This window comes from Echinops telfairi, unplaced genomic scaffold, assembly GCF_000313985.2.
Source record: "Echinops telfairi isolate 266 unplaced genomic scaffold, ASM31398v2 ScPeMD7_23;HRSCAF=83, whole genome shotgun sequence".
Taxonomy (NCBI): domain Eukaryota; kingdom Metazoa; phylum Chordata; class Mammalia; order Afrosoricida; family Tenrecidae; genus Echinops; species Echinops telfairi.
Window position 1 is genome coordinate 49794915 of NW_022103920.1, and position 19359 is coordinate 49814273.

Below are 19359 nucleotides of genomic sequence, written 5' to 3' on the forward strand. Positions count from 1 at the left end.
CTTCCCAAACATATGCTGAAAAAAACATTATTTTTGCCTTGCTTACAATGACAGAAATGATCCTTTGTCCTCTGTATTTATTCAAACACCTTGTCTAAGTGTTTAAAAGTAAAATAATCAGGTGCTTCACATTTCCATTTTTATTTACTACTTATTGTTCCAAAGCAAATGTGTTTTTTCTCTGTATTAACTTTACTTTTGACATTTCTCTTTATAGTCATTCATTTCCAATTTTGTGTTAGGAATTCTGTATTTGATTAATTAGTATGATGGCAGAAAAGGAAAATCATGAAGAATAAAGCATTTTAATATAGACTGTCAATTGATTTTGATAAGTTAAATTATACAATCAATAATATTTTGTATGCATTAAAGATACAATAAGCCTTAGTAGCTCTGTGAGTTAAGCATTGGTCTGCTAAGCACAAGGCCGGCATTTCAAACCCACTAGCCACTTCAAGGGAGAAAGTTGAGGCTTTCCTGCTTCCATAAAGAATTAAAACCTTGGAAACCCTATACAGTGTTTTTCGTGTGATCAATTTGCATGTATAATATAAATTAATATCAAAGTGAGGCTTAGTAGCAGAGGATAAACCAACTGTAACTATTAAATTTATAGCCATTACTGTTTCTTTTTACTATGTTATATAATTCCCTACAGTTAGGCTCCAAAATTCACACACACAAAAACAACATGGACTAATTATTCATAAGACATCTTTTGTATAGTAACACTCTGGTAAAGACAAACAAAAGAGCATTGATGAGATTAAAAGTCTCTTGCTTTTGGTCCTTTGGCGCATTCCTCCGAAACAAAGATTTTGGCTAAGTCATTACTCGCTCACAGTCCTGCCTTTCTCTGCGTTCTGCTTTGTCGTTGACTTCATGTGTTAGTTCTTTGTCTCTGTTTCTTCATAGTTCATCACTCTAGAAGTGAATGTGACCCTACATTGACATGGAGCGATCACAACTGGAGGAAATGGGGGATGGGGGGAGGGACAGCAGAAAGCTGATAACAATCATGTGACTGGCCCAGTTGACTGCAAACCATCCTCTGTCAAAGCCTTCAACTGGATCTTTCAATAATCTATAGATATTTTCTGAATAATTTTAAGGCTTTCTCTACAGAGCATTTAAATTTAGAAGACCAGAAGCCAGACTTGTGTGCCATCCAGTTCATGCTGACTCAAAGCAATCCCAGAAGACATAGTAGAGCTGTCCCACAGGTTTCTCTGAGCTGTCAATCTTTACTGGAAGAGCCACCAGGTCTATTCTCTGCAAGATCACAGATGGGTTCAAACTGTCAACTTTTTTGTCAGTAGCTAGGTGCTTAGCCATTGTTCCATCTGAGCTCCTGAAGTCACACTAAGGCCTAATATTTTGAAACAGGATAAGAAAAGAAATCTCATCCCTTTTCCTTCCCTTTATGCAATGCTCAGGGACCTGGTGGCATAGTGGATACCTAGTTGGGCTGCTAAACTGCAAGGTCAGTAGTTCAAATCCACCAACTGCTCCATGGGAAAGTGATGAGCCTGTCTACTCCTGTAAAGATGTGCAGCCTTAGAAACCACAGGGGTAGTTTTACCCTGCCCTATGGGGTCACTATGAATTGGGACCAACTCAATGAAAATGAGTTTGGTTTTGGTCTTGAGTCAGAATCCACTCAATGGCAGCAGGTCTGTGTTGATTTAAAGAGTGACCAAGCTCGGTGTAGTATTTACATAATCTGTTATCAATTTGGGATTTTAAGAGTGAATGGGATGGAATTTAGCCTGTTAATCAGGTCGCAGTTTGATGACCTCATTTGGAGGCACTAAGGAGACAAATAGCTCACTGAAGGTGGGACACACACATACTCCCTGCAAGACATTACTGAGGACCAGCCTGATGAAGTTATGTTGATGCAGCTGGAACTCACAGAGCTGGAGGAGCACCAAGATGCTTCTGTTGCCACTGGATCCACAAGATTTTCTACCCAGGGGCCTGTGATCTTCCTGCATTGGGCATCATTGCATGTGTTTTGTGAGTCTGAAGAGGACATTATGGATTGGTATTGGACATATTGGCTAATACTGGACTTAGGGACTTCACCTGGACTGGGCTGGGATGTTTTCTCAATATTCAATTGTTCTTATATCTATAAAGATATTTCTTATACACATATGAGTATCTATGAATTTGTTTCTCTAGTCTACCCAGACTAACACACTCAGTAAATTTGTTTGTTTGTGTTGTTTTGTTTTTGTACAATATTAGAAGTAGATTACTTTATGGCATCAGACAAAACAATTAAGGTTAATAAGCATGAGTTAAATCCTGTACATTAAGTACAATCAATAAAATGCACCCAAATATCTGAAGCTTGTTAACGTCTAAGGATTGTATTAGCGTAAATTCCAAAGTTCTTGGTTTGTGGAAGTATGTCGCTTAAAGTGGAAGTTCTAATTCCATTTTGAGTTTTTACCTAAATGCAGCCTCCACTGGAATTTGTTCTACCCATTGACCAGCAATGATAAAAACTTTGCCCTGAGGCATCCTGTGTTTGAAAGCAGATTACACTACCTGGACCAGCCCAGGAAGGGAAAGCCTTGTTCATCAAAGGACTTCAAATCCAATCCTCTAAATTTGTCTAATCCGATGATGTGCATGTGTCCCATTCTTAGTCCTTTCCCTGCCACAGCAGTCCTTACAGCTTACAGGGATGAATTGCTTTGCCACCAATCATCATTCTGGGGAAATGTCCCTTTTATAATTAGCCACTTGAATCCTTCAGACCTCATTATGGGCTCATGTTGACTGTCTCCCTCATTGGGGTGATTTCTTTGTTTTTGTGTAATAAAAAGGTTACTATAAAATAAGTTTAAGGGAGTCCTGGTAGCCCTTTAGGTATACACTGGGCTGCTATCTGCAGGTCAGCCCTTCAGAGCCGCTCCATGGGAGAGAGACTGGGCTTTCTACTTCCATAAAGTTACACTCTGGGAAATCCACAGGGGGCAGTTCTACGCTGTCCTATAGATTTGCTTTGCATTGGCAGCAACTCGATGGCAGTGAATTTACAGTGTTTTAAAGATAAGAAAGTTTAGATTTGGGTTTTTAATCTCCTAAAACAGTACTTAAACAATAAAATACGGTATGCTTAAAAAAAATCAGAATCTCCTTGTGAATTTTCAGTAATTGTATTTTTTAAATGAGAATTCTTTAAAATCACTAGAAATAGGGAAATTTTAATTTAGTTTGAATAAGGATGTGTGTACAGTCAAGTTGTGAGTACAGGGAAGTTAAGTTAATTATGTTGTTGACAGAAAATATGTTTCTTAGAGCATATAGTGCATTATTTGCAGGAATGGTAGCAAAGCAAAGAAAGATATATGTTTTAGTTATCTAATGCTGCTGTAACAGAAATACAATTTTCTGCAAGCTGTATGACATATGTGTAAAGTAAAACTGATGCACAAGGAGACAAAGTATAGGACAAAGGAGACCAGAAACAGAAATGTCTTTATTGGGGGGAACTCCCGGATGAGGTTCCATGGCCTAGGCCAACAGGTCAGGGAAGTCATACCAGGCAGTAAGAAGCTTGGGTTTTTAAAGAGGTGGTGAGGAATGTCGGGCATTTATGGCAATTAGCATTCGGGATCTGGCCATTCTGAGAATTGCTTGTTGAGTCCTTGTGGCTTTCTTTGAACCCGGAGCATCTGGTCTCGCAGGTTATCTTATCTGGCGCTGTCTGTTCTAGCTTGCTTTTGGTCTTGTGGGGAGTGTTCAGGCCGGTCAGTTATTAGGAAGTCAGGCATTTCAGGTATTGTTTTCAGTTTCCCCATTCCAGGGGCAGTTGCTGACCTTCAGAGTGGCAGAAAAGTGAGGTCCTGGTCTACCTTAGAACAGTCCAAACATTCCAGTCTTTTAGTGATAAGGGTGTTGAGATTTAGTCTGGCTACTTCCTGTTGATATGGGGTGACAGAGGGGAGGGCTATAGGCTGGAATGTTCTGGACCAGCATCAGCAGGCAAGGGGCTGTAGGGATGTAACAAGAGTTGGTTAACAGTTAGATTGTATATGTCTTTTATTCGTTCTTGAAGGAACTTAAAAAGACAGGGTCTAAAAGTAACAGCAAGCAAATTATTACCAGGGGTCCTACTAGGGCATGACCCAGGAGATGATGGGGTTTAGGAACCAGGAGGTGGTCGCTGTGTTACTCCAGCAGTAACTTTTGATTTCTTTGGCCATGGTTTTTGGCATTTTGACATTTTGTTCAACTACTTACTCATTAATATAAGCTGTCGCTCTAAGGAGGTGAGACTCTGAGGTGGAGTTCATGACCAGCTGAAGTTGTTTATTAAATTCTGTGTTTGGAGCATGCTGTACTCGAATGCCCCACTGGAAATTTCCACCGCTGCCAGAGAGAAGGCAAAACTGAGACTTAGCAGGACTGGTAAGAATACAGCTCTACGGCCGCGGGGGACAAAACCAATTTTTAAAATTTGCAGCCACTTGAATTCTGCTCATCCATCCATGATGAGTTGCAGTACTATGGCAACTGGGAGACGAGTGTGGTGTAGAACTATTAATATTATAAGTGTACTCTTGAGCTATCACTGCAGGGAGGTTAGAGAGACTGAGCTGGATTAGGAAGGCTACTCTGCTTGATCTTTGTAACTGGAAAACAAGGTCCTGCTGTCCTTACTGCCTGTCATTGATTAAAGTTAAGCCCCAAGTGGTAGGGGCGAGGAGATTATTAGCAAGAAGATGCTGTATGTGGTGTGTGGCTGAGATGGGGAACTGAGGCTACGATGGGAAAACAGTAGGGTCTTTGAGGCATATAAGAACTTGGCGATGGTGAGTAGCAATAACTGGGGTGGTGGTGTCCCATACTATTGGGTTAACATCCAAAGCAATGAGGCCTGGAGGACCAGTTTTTCCAGGTTGGGTGAAAGAAGGGGAAGGAGGAGAGGTGCTGTGAGACCAGAAGTAAGGTGTAAGGAGGCCCCTAACTGATTTTAAATGTTTTTTCCCAACATAGGGACCAGGCACAAAGAGATTATAAGGAAGGAGTGAGTAAAGGGCCAGTACACCTGGAGCAGGTAGGCTTGTCATCAATATCCATGACCGAGATTGAGGAAGGACTACCTAGCCCTGAAAATGAAGGCTAGTCAGAAATGGTAGCCTCTGTGTAAGAAGGAAATGTACTCATCTGATACCTTGAACAATACCCTAGGCTCGGCGAGGGTGATGGGGGTCCAGTCAGGGTCTCATCAGTCTTCGGCCAATACCAGGAGCACCAACAGTGGGTCAGGAATTGGAAGGAGAGTCCCTCTGCATGGAGATGCAAAGGGTCTGTCACTTTTCCAAGGACACTCATACTTCCAGTGTCCACCTTGACGCACACTGGGCAGGGTTTCATTGGAACTCTAGGCCTGGGGCACTCTCGTGACCAATGCCCTTCTTGAAGCAGGCACTTGAAGCAGGCACCAGGTGGTGGTTGTTGCTGCCATACACCCCCGCCCCGCGCTTCCCCTTTGGGGCCATGGGGGATCGCTAGCCACAAGGCTGCTACTAAGGCTTGGTTTAGAAAATTTACCTTCTGCTGGAACCAGGCATCACACACTGACTGTCTGCTCCTCATAGCTGTTAAAAACCTTGAATGCCATATTCACTAAATCTTGGACCAGGGTTTGATGGCCTTCCTCCACCTTTTTTAGCTTTTTTTCTAATGTCTAGGGCTGACCAGGTAACAAAATGGGTAGCGAGGACCATAGCGCCAGCTGGAGAAGCTGGATCTAAGCGGGTGTATTGGGTTAAAGCATCAGGTAAGTGGCTTAAAAAGGTGGCTGAATACTCTTTTGCGTAATCTCTCTTAGTTTGTTAAACTGGACCTCTTCATGGGAAATGGCCTGAAGCCCAGAGAGGAAGCATTTTATCAGAGCAGTCACTTCCGTTCCTACCTACTTGATTGTCAGTTTGATAACCCCAACCAGGTTCTTGTCTGGGAACCGCCTAGGGCAGGGTCAGTTAAATGAACCTGGTCATCAGAGTGCTGCTGAGCAGTGAGAAATATGTGTTCCCTCTTATCTGTGGTTAGGGTAGAGGAAAGGATGACAAAAATATCACGCCAGGACAAATAGCTTGAATTAAATATCAAAACTACTTAATAAAGGTCGTAGGGTCCTGTGAGAAAATATCCAGCTGCTTCTCTATCTGGGAGAGGTCCATCAGGGAGAAGGGTGCATGGACCCTGAGCGGCCTCTCTGGCCCTGAAACCTCGCAGAGGGGACAGACAGGGTGTGGTGGGAATGGGTGTGGCTGGCAATGGGAAAAGACAAAGGGGTGGGGACATGACTGCGAGGTTTGGGAGGATGTGGGTTTTGCCTCAGAGGAGGCAGAGTAGGGAGGGATCTGGGAAGGGGAGAGAAAAACTCCAGGGAGTCCAACAGGTCGGGCTCTGGGGAAGGGGCAGGTGTGTGGGGCGCAGTTGCCTCAGCCTTTGGGAGTTGAGGGGGGAGTGGAGGGAGGTGATGGTGAGGGGCACCCAGAATATGGAGGAGGCCTTACTGGGGGCACATACAAGGAGTCAGGGGGTTCAGAGAAAGACGGAAGGAGAGTACTGTCAGGGGCCTGATTAACAGAGTGTTTGCCTAAGAGAACTTGAACAGGGTGACAGGTAGAATATAGGGAGGGACAGGAGGAAAGAAAGAAAAAGACCTGAACATAAGGGGCTTCAGACCCCTTGTGAGTTTGTTGACAAAAGTTATCTAGGACACAGAGAATGTTAAAATCAAAAGTGCCATTTTCTGGCCAGCATGACTCATTGTCCAATTGGTATTGAGGCCAAACTCCGTTACAGAAAAAGATCGGGTGCTTTGGACAAAGATCAGGATCCATACCCAATTTAGAAAGGTTGGCCAATAAACACCCCAAAGGACTGTCCCTAGGAGGCTTAGACAAAGGATTTCCTGTGGTGTCTCAAACAGTGGGGGTACAGGCAAAGGAGAAAGGCGTCCCCTGGTCCCCCATCTGCACCTGTCAGTCAGAAATGGTCCGGTAACCCTGAGGATGTCCCGAACAGAGTTAGGGACCCAGAGGAGAGTTCTGAACTACTCCCAGGCAGAAAGGTTCCCTGGTGCAGGCCTATGGCTTGTCCAGCAGACAGGGACCTTGGAACAAAGAGAGACACAATGGAAGCCGATGAGGGGGAGGGGGCATGACTGTATGGCTGATAAAATGGAGGTTGGTCAGAGGCCTTTGTTCAGGGTGAGAAAAAGGGGAAGCAGAAAGTTTTAGAGAAGGTACTGCAGAGCTGCAAACTCAAAGCACAAAAAGAAATAGAAAAGGCTCAGAAATAACCTTTGTGCCTTAGTCTAGTCTGAAGGCATACTGGTTGCCAGGCCCAGAGCCAGGAGCCCTATTATTGGCAGAAATCCCAAAAAGTAGACACAGAAACAAAGGGCTGGGGGCCACATGGGAGTGGGACCACACTCACAGGCACGAGAAACTGTCGTTATTGTCGCACCCCTTCCGGGGAAAAGCAATTATTTCCAGCTCCTCTTAGTATAAGAGTGGAAGTATAAACCCCTTCCGCGGTGCCCCTTTCAGGGACCCTGTGTTCCCATATGAGTTTGCTGGTTCTCTGCACCTGGAGTGGATCTGTCGCAGTCAGGGCGAGACAAGACACAGGCACGCAGACACAAGACACAAACACAGGGCGGGGGACGGAGTACTAACCAGAGTCTTGGCAAGTCAGAACTTGATGGCAGAGGCTCAGGGAGGAGAGGGGGAGAGTGTACCACTCACCCAAGATGGGGCGAGGGCACACCAGAACCCCTACACCTCCTGGGTTTCGGCTCCCAATGTAAAGTAAAACTGAGGCACGAGGAGACAGACAAAGTGTAGGAAAAAGGAGAGTAGAACCAGAAATATCTTTATTAGGGGGGCTCCTGGATGAGGTTCTGTGACCTAGGCCAACACGTCAGGGAAGTCGTGCCCACCAGTTGGGGGTCCGGGCTTTTAAAGGGATGGTGAGGAATGACAGGAAAGCGAGGTCCTGACCTGCCATAGCTCAGTCCAAACAATATGACTTACATAAAATTGTGACTTCCAATAATGTCAGACTTATTTGTCCAATAGGATAACAAATCAATGAACTAATTCACAGAGCCTTATGGTCCTGTAAGTTAGTTACAACGAAGATAGGCAGGAATGGGTCAGTCCAGTTGTTAACAATTCAAACACACAACATTCAAAGCAAAGCAAGGGTCCATGGTTTTATGATCTGGCCAACATAACAAGTAAGGGCCTTCCTCTGAAACTCTTGACTCCAGATGGACTGCTAGGACTCTAGGTCGCTTGCTTATATTTTTTATATTTGATATAACAAATACCACAAGTGGATGACTTTAACAAATGACAATGTATTTTCTCACAGTTTGAGAAGCTACAAGTCTAAATTTAGGGAGCTACCTCTAGGGGGCAGCTTTTTCTCTCTCTGTGGGCTCTGGAGGAAGTGCCTGATCTCCAAAACTCTCCGCTCGTTTTTCTGTTCCTTGCTGGTCTTTGCGTGGTGTGGCATCTACCTTTTCCTATCTCTGCTTGTTTGTTCCCTTGGTTAATCTGCTCTTTTAAATCTCTTCAGAGATTGAGTTTAGACAAGTCTTTCACCAATTCTGCCTTATTCACATAACAAAGGGAACTGTGCCAAAATGTGCCTGAGAGTTAGGATACGTATATTAACCAAACATACTTTGGGAGGTACAATTAAAAACACTTTCAAGACTGAACTCCTTTCAGTCCCAACACCATGCTTCCACAGGACTTTGACTTAACATGTAGGACATATGTAACAAACATGCTATTTTAGTAAAGAAACCACTCTCCAACCTGCTGAGCCATGTGTAATGCCATAAATTCTATAGCTTTCCCAATGAACCTACCCAAGAATATTAAAAATGTTGACAATACATATATTATATATTACTATCCAATGCCAATAGACCAAAATCTTCACAACTGGACTAATAGGTTATACCATAATAAATGGAGAAAAGATTGAAGTTGTCTAGGATTTCATCTTATCTAGGTGAAAAGTTAATGCTTATAGAAGCAGCAGTCAAGAGACAAAATTATGAGTATTAGGAAAATTTGCTGCACAAGACCTCTTTAAAGTTCTGAAAAGCAAGGATGTAACTTTTAGGACCAAGGTACACCTCACCCATGCCACAGCATTTTCATAACCTCATATACATGTGAAAGTTGGACAGTGAATAAGGATAACCAAAGAAAAAACGATACATTTGAACTATGCTGTTGGCAAAGAATACTGAACGCACCGTGGACTGCCAAAAGAACAAGCAGAGAGCATTATAAATCATCCCCCTGGTGCATAAGGTAATTCTATTGATAGTGCCATTCATTTAGTCAATGGTATAGAATTTAAAATATTGTTGAGAAAATGAAATTATACAATTATAGGCTGACTTCTGACCATAATACATGAATTGTTGACTTGTACTGATTACTGTTATGTGACTGGACACTATGAACACAAAAAATGTGTGTGTGTGTGTGTGTGTGTGTGTGTGTGTGTGTGTGTTGCAATCCATATGGTCAGCTTTTCGAAACCACCAGCAGTGCTGCTGGAGAAAGACTGAGCTTTCTACTCCTGTAAGCAGTTACCCTCTGGGAAACTTATAAGGGTCTCATGGAGTCAGTATTGACTCCATAGGAGTGAGTTTGATTTGGGTTTGGCCCAGCAAAGGTATTACTGGGTCTCATGGTATTTATATTGCCTATTGTTTCAGGTATCGCCATATGGCTTTCACAAAGGTTACATATATTTATAAGCCTATCTGCAGTGTAGAAGAGAGAGTTCAGATCTCTGTGCCCTCTCTCCAGCATTTGCTCTTCTCTCTTTTATTGCTTGATTGTTTCTTTGTTTTAATTTGTCTATCATTGTGGCTGTAAAGGCCTTGATATCAGACAGAAAACATTGTAAAGTTGATTATGGCAGATATAGTTGGGTAAAAAATGTAATACATTATCATTGATTTCCCTTTTAACACATACAGTTGTTTCAATTTTTAATATTCCCTGCTTTCTTTTCAATTGAGCTTTTTCTCTTTGTTGCTGTTTTTTTGGTTGGTTTCTTGTTTGTGCTTTATATTATTTTCTGTATATGAAGTCCGAGATAGGTAAATCTCTAGAAACAATAACGAGGGAAATGGCATGCTGACAATGAGTATGAGAAGAAAATATTCTGAAGTTTATTGTGGTGATGGTGATTATTGCACAACTCTTCTTGATCAAATGGAATGATTAAATTGTATGGTATGTGAAGTATATGCCAATGAAACTATTAAAAACATAAGAAGAAACAGATCTATCTTGGAAGAAATACAAACAGAAGGCTCCTTGGAGGCAAGGTGAGACATCTTCTCACAGACTTTGGACATGTTAATCAGGAGAGAGCGGTCCCTGGAGAAGGACAGCATGCTTTTTTAAGTGGAGGGGCAGGGAGAAAGCGGGAAGTCCTTCCTGAGATGAAGGCAGCTTCAACCACGGGCTCAAACAGCAAAGAAAGAGTTCCAAGGGCGGAACAGGATTCTTTGTTGTACATAGATAGAGCCGCTAAGATTTGGCACTGACTGGACCTTACCTACCAACAACAATAATAAATATTGCCCATTATTAACCTATTCTTTCCTACCTTATATGGAGCACTGGTGCCATAGTGGATGACTTGCTAGACTGCTCATCTCCAGCTCCGCATTTTAAATCCAGCAGCAGCTCCCAGAAAGGTTTACAGTTTCAGAAACCCAAAGGGGGCAGTTTGACGCTGCCCTACAAGGTTGTTATGAGTCAGTGACTCAACAACAGCGATTTTGTTGGTTTTTGTCAGTTCTCTTACTGCATGTTTTACTAAAGGAGCCGTACATAGTTGTGAAGGTTTCTTTAGCTTCCTTCTCAAGCCAGCCCTGTAAGCCTCTCCTTTGAAAAGCACTGTTTGAATCCATTGTGTTTTAATCAACATTCATTCCAAGAGCACAGGAGCATTTATTGAACTCCAACCAAGTCTCAGAAACTGCTCAGCACCAGATCCTTACCTGTTTGTCCAACAGAAAAGCACAACAGAACGCGTTCGTCCACTTGCAAGCAAACTAAACAGGCCAGGCTGATAGCTTGTTAGACACTGTTTAGCTTATCTTGAGGCTGTGTGGTCTGGGCTGAGTGACATTAGTTCTTTTGTGCTTTACAAAACTGTGTCTACAATTACCTTTGTTAGTAACTTCTGTTTATTTTATGGATTTGATCTCTTGTCTCCAAGGTGCCTGCTGATAAAGCTCCGACTTTCTTTAAATTATCAACAAAATCATTCTACAGACACTTAGGAACCATGAGAGACACCACTTGTTCATTTAAGTCTTCTACTTCAATGAAGCGTTCATGAAACACTTTGCTTTCAAATAGAAAAATGCAACAATTAAAGATTACGTTAACTTGGAAGCTAATGATTAGCCTATGATTGTTTTTGAATTAAAAAGGGAGCCATAGTTGGCTAACTACCTCCAAGCCCCTTCTGATTCACTGGATAACTTATGAAAGCTTCCTAAAGTATTCTGCTACATTAATGTACATTATCTTATGTACATTATCTTATGTCCTTTAGGGGTTCTACAAATAATATCCCATCTTAAAGATAACATACAATCTCAGAAATGGTGATTGACCTGCGCAAGATCACTGTGTTAGACCAGATTGATTAGAGAAAGAAGTTCAGTGGCATTCATATATGTTTAAGAAAGAGCTTTATACCAAGAACTAATTCTATATTGAGAAAACATCCCAGCCCAGTCAAGATCAATTCCTTAAGTCTGCTACTAGACCATAAGTCCCTCTTCAGACTCACGCAGCCACATGCAATGATGTAGAATTCAGAAATAGCATTGGCCTATAGGTGCAAAGTCTTCTGGATCCAAAGGCAATGGGAGCATCTCCATGGATATGGCAGCTCTCCAGCAGGTCTCCAAGTGGCTCACCAGAAGGAAGGTGAAGTAGAGAGACAGGGGGAGGTTCCCAGAACCCTTCTTAGGAGGAGGCCATGCCTACAAGGAGGCACCATCAATCTGTGACCTGATTGACAGGCTAGATTCCACCCCAAAACTGTATCTAGTTGGCACGAAATTCTGTAACTATCACAGTCTTGAATTCTGAGGTAAGAATTAAGTTAGTTATGACTCAACCAAAATTTAGCATTTACAGAGGAACAGTTTAAGGATATGTTTTGTAATTCCTGGGACTAAACTATGTTTCCAGTTTATATGTTGCCAAGTTCATGAGCAAAGTCTTTGTTTCGAGAACAGTGAGGTCTAAGAGTTTAGTTACCAAGAATAGAAATGGAAATATTTAAGTAGGTCACAGAAATCAAGCAAGACTTCAGAAATAAGATCCAAAATCAAAACAACCAAACCTATTGTCATCAAGTTAATTCTGACACATAATGATTCAGTAGAACATAGAATTGTTTTATGGGTTTTCCAAGATTGTAGATTATTACAAGAGTAGATTACCACATCTCCCACCTGTGAGGCAGCTGTTAGGTTTGAACCACCAACCTTCCAGTTAGCAGCTGATCACATTTTCTACTCTACCACAAAGGCTTCACAGAAATCAGGTGGGTCCCCAGAAAACAGGTAAGGCCCCCCGAAATCAAGCCAGTGGCTGGATTTCTTTTTCCCTTTTCCATGTATTTGCTGGAGTGAACATCACTAGGGCAGTACGGCTGTAAATGGGGAATATCCTGAATTACAAATTAGAACTAATACAGGCAGAAAAATGCTTGAGTCATCAATTACATTGGCCACCAGAAGGACCGTAAGAATTGGGTAATCAAGTCCACAAAAGAGTCTTGTGTCGTAACCATCACCTTCTTTGAGAGAAAATGTTCTCACAGTATTGGAGGCTGTAACACAGTTTACAGGATTCATTCCAAGTCTAGAAATTAGGCTTGTAAAAGATTCCGTCTTGTCATTATTAGCTATGTTTAAATATCTACTTGCTTGCATTTCAGTAATAACTAAGGACATTGTTAGCTTCTCCTATGTTATTTAAATTATATTGTGAAAAAAATCCATTATTAAGTTAACCATCATCCTTTGTGTAATTTATAATGCATTTCAATGTACCAAATGCTGTGCTGGGGGAGGGAACAAAACAAACAAACAAACAAACATTTGGGGCCCTGTCTCTTGAAACCAAGAAAATAATCTAAGAGTTCATTCTTAGCTTTTGGAAAGTATGATTAGTTGAATAATTTCAGTTGGAGTTGTTTGGTTTTTTTCTTAACTCTCTGAGATGGAACATAAAGACCATTTAACACTGTGGTAGCTATAGATGAAGAGCATGCATGTATGCAAAGTGCCATCTTTAGATCCCTGCGAACTAAATTCCTCTACTAAGCCACAAATCTTTGCATGTTCTCCGATTGAAAGGCTCAACCCTGATTCCAGTAAATATCTTTGAAGAAATAAAAGACAAAGATTGACTCAGCAGATTTTTCAAACACGAATTTTCACCAGTAACAACCAACTTGATGGTTTAATGCTTTTGTATATGTCACAGAACTGAGATCACCAAGTGATCTCCTCCTTAGCTGAAAGAGAAGAATACTACTCTGTGAAATCCTCTCAAGCTAAATGATGAGTCTGACATGGACAGCAAAATATGAGGATGGCGGCACCTCTCGTCTTCACAGATGGTTCCATGATGACAACCTGGACTTTTACACAGTTCTCAGCCTCGCCTCGCCATTGGTTACATGCATAATACTGGCCCTTTACAACCACTGGAATATTACTGTGCCATATAAATGATATTTTAGCCCCGTTCATTCATAAATTCCATTTACCAATGTTCTTAACCTTGCTTTCTATCTTCGTCATAACTGATGTCCATTGCAGAACCCCAAATCTAAGGAAGAATGAATGAGATCATTCAGAAAATCACTTAAGGGCTTTTTCATATCCAAATGCACTGATAAAGTGTACAGGGAATATTTGTCAAAAACACATATAAAAATACAGAACTATCTAAATAATACTAATTAAACTACCTAAATTTTTATATAGAAAGCATCTAGAGAAGGCATATTCTATGAAAACTAAGCACAACAAAATATACTCTATTTCCTTTTATTCTTACCCAGCAATTTTTTTAAGTATGAACTGTTTGTTTTTTCATAAACTCACCACTTAATTCTCACTGACTCTCTCTGATGGAGTTTTTGGCACACACATTAGTGTTTACTCCTGGGTCCTGTTTAACTACCTTATGAATCAGACATTATGACCAGTTTTTATTTATTAACCACACAGTGCAAGACGAAAGTTGCTATGATAATACCTGGTTATTAACTGAGAAACCCAAACTATGAGCTGTATCAAGAAAAATGGTCTTTTTATTTGCCCTGGATATAGTACAAAGCACCACAGTCTTCCGCCTGCCTACTCCTCAGGACTTCCATTTAGCATTTTGCTTGGCTAGAAATTCGTACCAACCTTTTCCTCACAATTAAAAAAATCTAAAACGTGTGGTATAAACTAATTAAGTATAATTCACGAATCTATGTGTGGCTGATGTGTTGGGAAAGATACCTGCAGGCTCCAGGTGCTTCACTGGAAAAGGGCTGGATGATACAGCCACTTTAAATTATTATTTGCATATAGAGGTCAAAGGTATAGAAGATGGGCTTCAGAATGAATGTGATCTATCAGGGTATACTACACATTTTTTATGTGCTTCTTAAGGCCAACTTACTCTGTCTTCTACATTAAAATTATCCTGAAATCTAAACCCATGACATCCCTAAACCCATAGAATATTTTCCTTAGGATTTTATTCCTTCCCACCTTTTCGATGTCTAGATCAGTCTTTAAATAAGCAATCTTCCGAAGACATTGAGGCTACTCCGAGTGTGTGTGTGTGTGTGTGTGTGTGTGTGTGTGTGTGTGTGTTTTTAGGGCTTCGCAGGTGTTCTCATTCCAGACTCTCTTCTCAAGATCCCAACGAGACCTGCAGAGAAAGCTTCATCGTGATCTGTTCTCTAAATGAGGAGACGGAGACTCGGGTAATTACCATAACTGTAAGGGGAGAATTGGGCTTGGAAAATAAAACTCCGATTTCAAATTGAGTTCTCTAAACTACGAATTGGTTCAAATAGCAAATCAGAGAAATTGTTTAATACCATCTCTGCTCTAAGGAGCTTAGTGACATCCTGGTTAAGCACTCTGCTGCTAGCCAAAAGGTTTGCCTTTCAAACCCACCCACCTCGCGGCTTCCATAAAGACTTACAGTCCCAGAAACCCTATGAGACAGTTCTAACCTACCTTCTAGGATGACGCTGAATTGGAATCTACTCACTGACAACGGGTCTGGTTTTCATTTTATCACTATTTTATGCATATGGACATATAGTCACTGCTCAAATCTCCCTTTATAATGTCAATCATTTTAGGAGGGAGGTTATATATGTTTTTATTTAGGAATCACTTTACACAACTTCATAGGTGACCTTCCTCTAATTAAGACGTCATTCCTTTCTTTGGCTTCTATGACTGCATCATTCTTTGTTGGGACTTGGAACACCTTGTGTTGGCCAAGTTGCCAATTTCCAGAGCTTCCCACATGCACTGGGATTCTTCCTTGCCTTGGGGCTTTCCTCACTTGTTTTCTCTTCTGGAAGAAGGTTATTTTTGCTTCCTGGTTGTAACCTCTTTAGTGCAGGATGGTGAAAGATAAGAGGAGGACACACATCAACAGTGGGAAGTGGCTGAATCCATCAAGGCCAATCTCACTGCAGTCAGTCTGTCTTTGATTTGGGGATGGGGATCCTATGAGGGAGCTACCAAAAATTCATGGAAAAATGAAAAATTAGAAAACTCTTCTAATTTCATTTTCCCACGAAGTTTTGGAAGCTCTCGTGAAACTACTTTTCAAAGGAAATTGTGAAGTAGAATGTCATAAGTTTGCATTGATCACATCCATATTACTCTTTCTTTAGGCAGGGTAAACTTGGTTATAATTCATAGCGAATCATTTATTTTTAGATATTTCTAAAACAAGAGTTCATCTTGACTAAAATCTTAACCGAAAAATTTTGTGAAGCAAGACAGCACCTTTTCATCTTAATCTCTACTATTTATGTGTTTAAGTGGACACAATTTATTTTGAACCTATAAAATATAGAGGGGGAAACTGCCTCAAAATCCAGTAGGATTGTCTTAAATGATCTCTACTTCCTATCTAGAGTGGTGTAGTGTGGTCAGTAAGGAAAGTGAGGTATTCGGTATTATCTTGCTTGGCGGGGGAAGGTAGTGGGAAGTAAACTCGAAGATGCTCATATTGGCTGTGACTTACTCAACCTCTCTCTCTCGCTCTGTTTTTGCTCATCTTTAATTCTAATGTTTTCCTCCCCTCAAGCTGGAACATGCTACCTCCAAAAATGGAAAGAGATGGACCAATTATTTAAACATTTATAATCTTTTATGTGCAAAAATCAAACTTTACACGTGACACTCATTCTCCTCCTCGGGATTGTGGAACTAGGCTTTTGGTCTAACGTGCCATTTGAACTTGGAAAATATAAGGGGAAAAAAAGTTGGCCTTCTTGGCCATGACCATGAAAAGAACCACTGGGTTCATCCAATAGGCCACCTTCAGGGATTTCTCAGCTGTGTCAGGGAGCAGTACAGAAGTTCTACATTAGGTCTACCCAGTAGGGCTTTATTTTGAAGGACAAAGAACCCATTTTTACAATTAACCTTCGAAATGCACCCAGGGTAAAATTTTACCACTACAAATCTTGCTCAAGATTATACTCTGAAATATTCTATCACTAGTTTATGGATACAAGAAGAAGGGTAAAAGAGTTGCTCACATTAGGTTGTTGGGACTGGATATTCCTGTTTTCACAGTACACGTGATGTTTCTTTTACTGAGGCTCATATGCTACAATAGGCACTTGCTGCTTCAAGTTGCATTTACAATGTAACCTCTTAGCTAACTAAATTGCACATGAAGTGTGAACATTCTAATTTCAGGAAACTCAGTACTGTCTTTGTATAAAAGCATAGTTGTCTTGTACATTTTCAGCTGATGCCAGCAAATCAATAGGTAAGAAGAGCTGAGAGGAAATCTCGTGGAAGTATTCAGTCTAGTGTAAACATAGATAATAGCAGGTCTACTCCTACACCAAATGACAAATCTCATAAAATTACATGCTTATTTTTTTGATTAAGAGAGAGATAGTGATAATGAGGCTGATAACTATATGATGCATAGCAGTGACTTGTGTCAGAGACTTCTGATATCCTTTGGACAAACAAAAAGCTAATGCAATATTAAAACATAATACCTTTGAAAACATACTGATGTTAAATCATCATAAAACAGTATCTCCATCATGAAGTATAAAAGGTTAATACTTGGCATAGGAAAATGATAGTTTACTAAAATTGGCAATTTACTCACTTAACATTACACTCTATATTAAGAAAACAATCCACTTATTATATTGTACCATCCTCATCTCTTCATCCTTTTTTTCATGTCTTGGTGTATTTGATCATAACTTCCTAGAAAACGATCGTGATGCATCCCATGATATATCTTCCCACACCAAAAGATGTGTGCTAATGCTGGACACTAGATTTTAAATAATCTAGTATCAATATGTTTCTACAATGTATGTTAGCCATTCAAGAGTTTTATGGGAAATCTACTTAAACTAAGAAAATACCTATCGCTGTCTGCTACCCTACAGATCGGGGAATTGTCATAGTCAAGGCACACTTATGACTGTCCAATAAAAGGATGACTAGACCAATGGTGTCATACAAAATTCAGGCCTTCCTTTTTGTTTCTTCTTCTGACAATATTCCAGGTCTATTTTTCCAATGCATGGTTCTGTTCTTTCTGCAGTGAGGGACCACTTAAAAGCTTGCATCATTAAAAAAAAAAAAGTCCTTATATAATCCTCACTACTGCATCTGTTATCTGTCCCAATGGCTGGTGTTAATAAATACATCCTTCTTGATAATTTATTCCAATTTTCTTTTAAGTCAGCCAAGTCACTTTCTCTAAGTGTGGGTTCTGTTTCGTTCGTTCGTTGCTTGTTTTCAGTAGGAATCACCATTCCATTTTCATGGCTAGCTTTTAATTGGTCCTTTTGTAAAGCCTATCTTTTGATCATTTATTCATGAGAATGGTACCAGCTTACAAAACACAGTTGCAGAAAACATATATACTCTGATTAATATTAAAGCAATACAAAGTAACATTAAAAATGACTGAAGTTAATGAATACAACCCCATATTTAAACCTATAAAAATCAGTTTATAAGAATTATTTACTGGCTCTGTGTGTTGTCACACATAACGATGTTATGACCAATCCAGCTAGAAAGCTAATTTATATTAGTTGCTAGTCATTTTAATTGCATGGTGATGACTTCCTTATCATGGATAAAGAATCATTCGGACTCTGGAAATTTTCTTTCCTCTTTCTCCTTAGGGAGAAGAAAAAAGAAGCCAAATTGCACCTTTACTTCCAAAGCCCTTTCCCAACATTCCTCTCTCCCAGAGGGCACACATTGCTATTGAAATGCCCACCGCTAACTTGGCAGGTCCACTCTCAGGTCTATTGACAACTGCTTTCGACCATCTTCTGCTGTTCCTCTAGTGAATGAACTTGCCTTTAATGAAGCCCCACATTTAACTAGACAAAAATAACACCTCTCACTGGACATAGGATTTGGTACAAATTCAGATACAGTGAGTTTGACATATTCATTAGGGGTACTTAGAGTCTTAAGTCAGTTTTGCCATCAAATTTTCCAGGTGCATTTCCTGTTAAACGACACCCCCCCTCCACCTCTCACCCCCCACCGCCCCCCATTTTCCTTTACAGAAGGAATCGGAAAGGTGACCTACCTTTATGTGACAGGCGTAGCCGGGGATGGGTGGTGTCCCCTGTGTGGCCTCCCATCCAAAGGACCAGCAAGTAACCGGGCAGGAGCAGGGTGCGAACCCACCGGGCAGCTCCCATGCTGCAGGCGCGCCCTGCGAGCCTCCCTCCAGGGGTACTTGCCGGCGGGCTCGAGTTGCGCTTAGGATGAAGCCTGGTGGCGCGGCGGATAAAGCGCCAGGCCGGTCACCCCGAGGGCGGGGGAGCGGCAGTGGCTTCGGCGCAGGCCCCCAACCCTGGGAGTCGGTGGAGGGGGGCAGCCCTCCTGGCCCCGGGGCGTCGCTGGGAGTCAGAATGCCGGGTCCGGCGCGGGCAGCCTCCGCGGAGCTCGCTCAGAACCCGAGTGCGGTC

At 41.3% G+C, this 19359-nt stretch overlaps 1 protein-coding gene across 1 annotated transcript in view; it reads right to left on the reverse strand.

Annotated features, from left to right (window-relative positions):
* Positions 1 to 19213, reverse strand: part of SEMA3E (semaphorin 3E) — a 316859-nt gene extending 297646 nt beyond the window's left edge. Inside the window, exon 1 of the mRNA XM_004702793.2 lies at positions 18975 to 19213. Coding sequence (XP_004702850.1) covers positions 18975 to 19089 — 115 coding nt within the window. The 5' untranslated portion in view covers positions 19090 to 19213. The remainder of the gene's footprint in view (positions 1 to 18974) is intronic.
* Between the last annotated feature and the right edge of the window lie 146 nt (positions 19214 to 19359).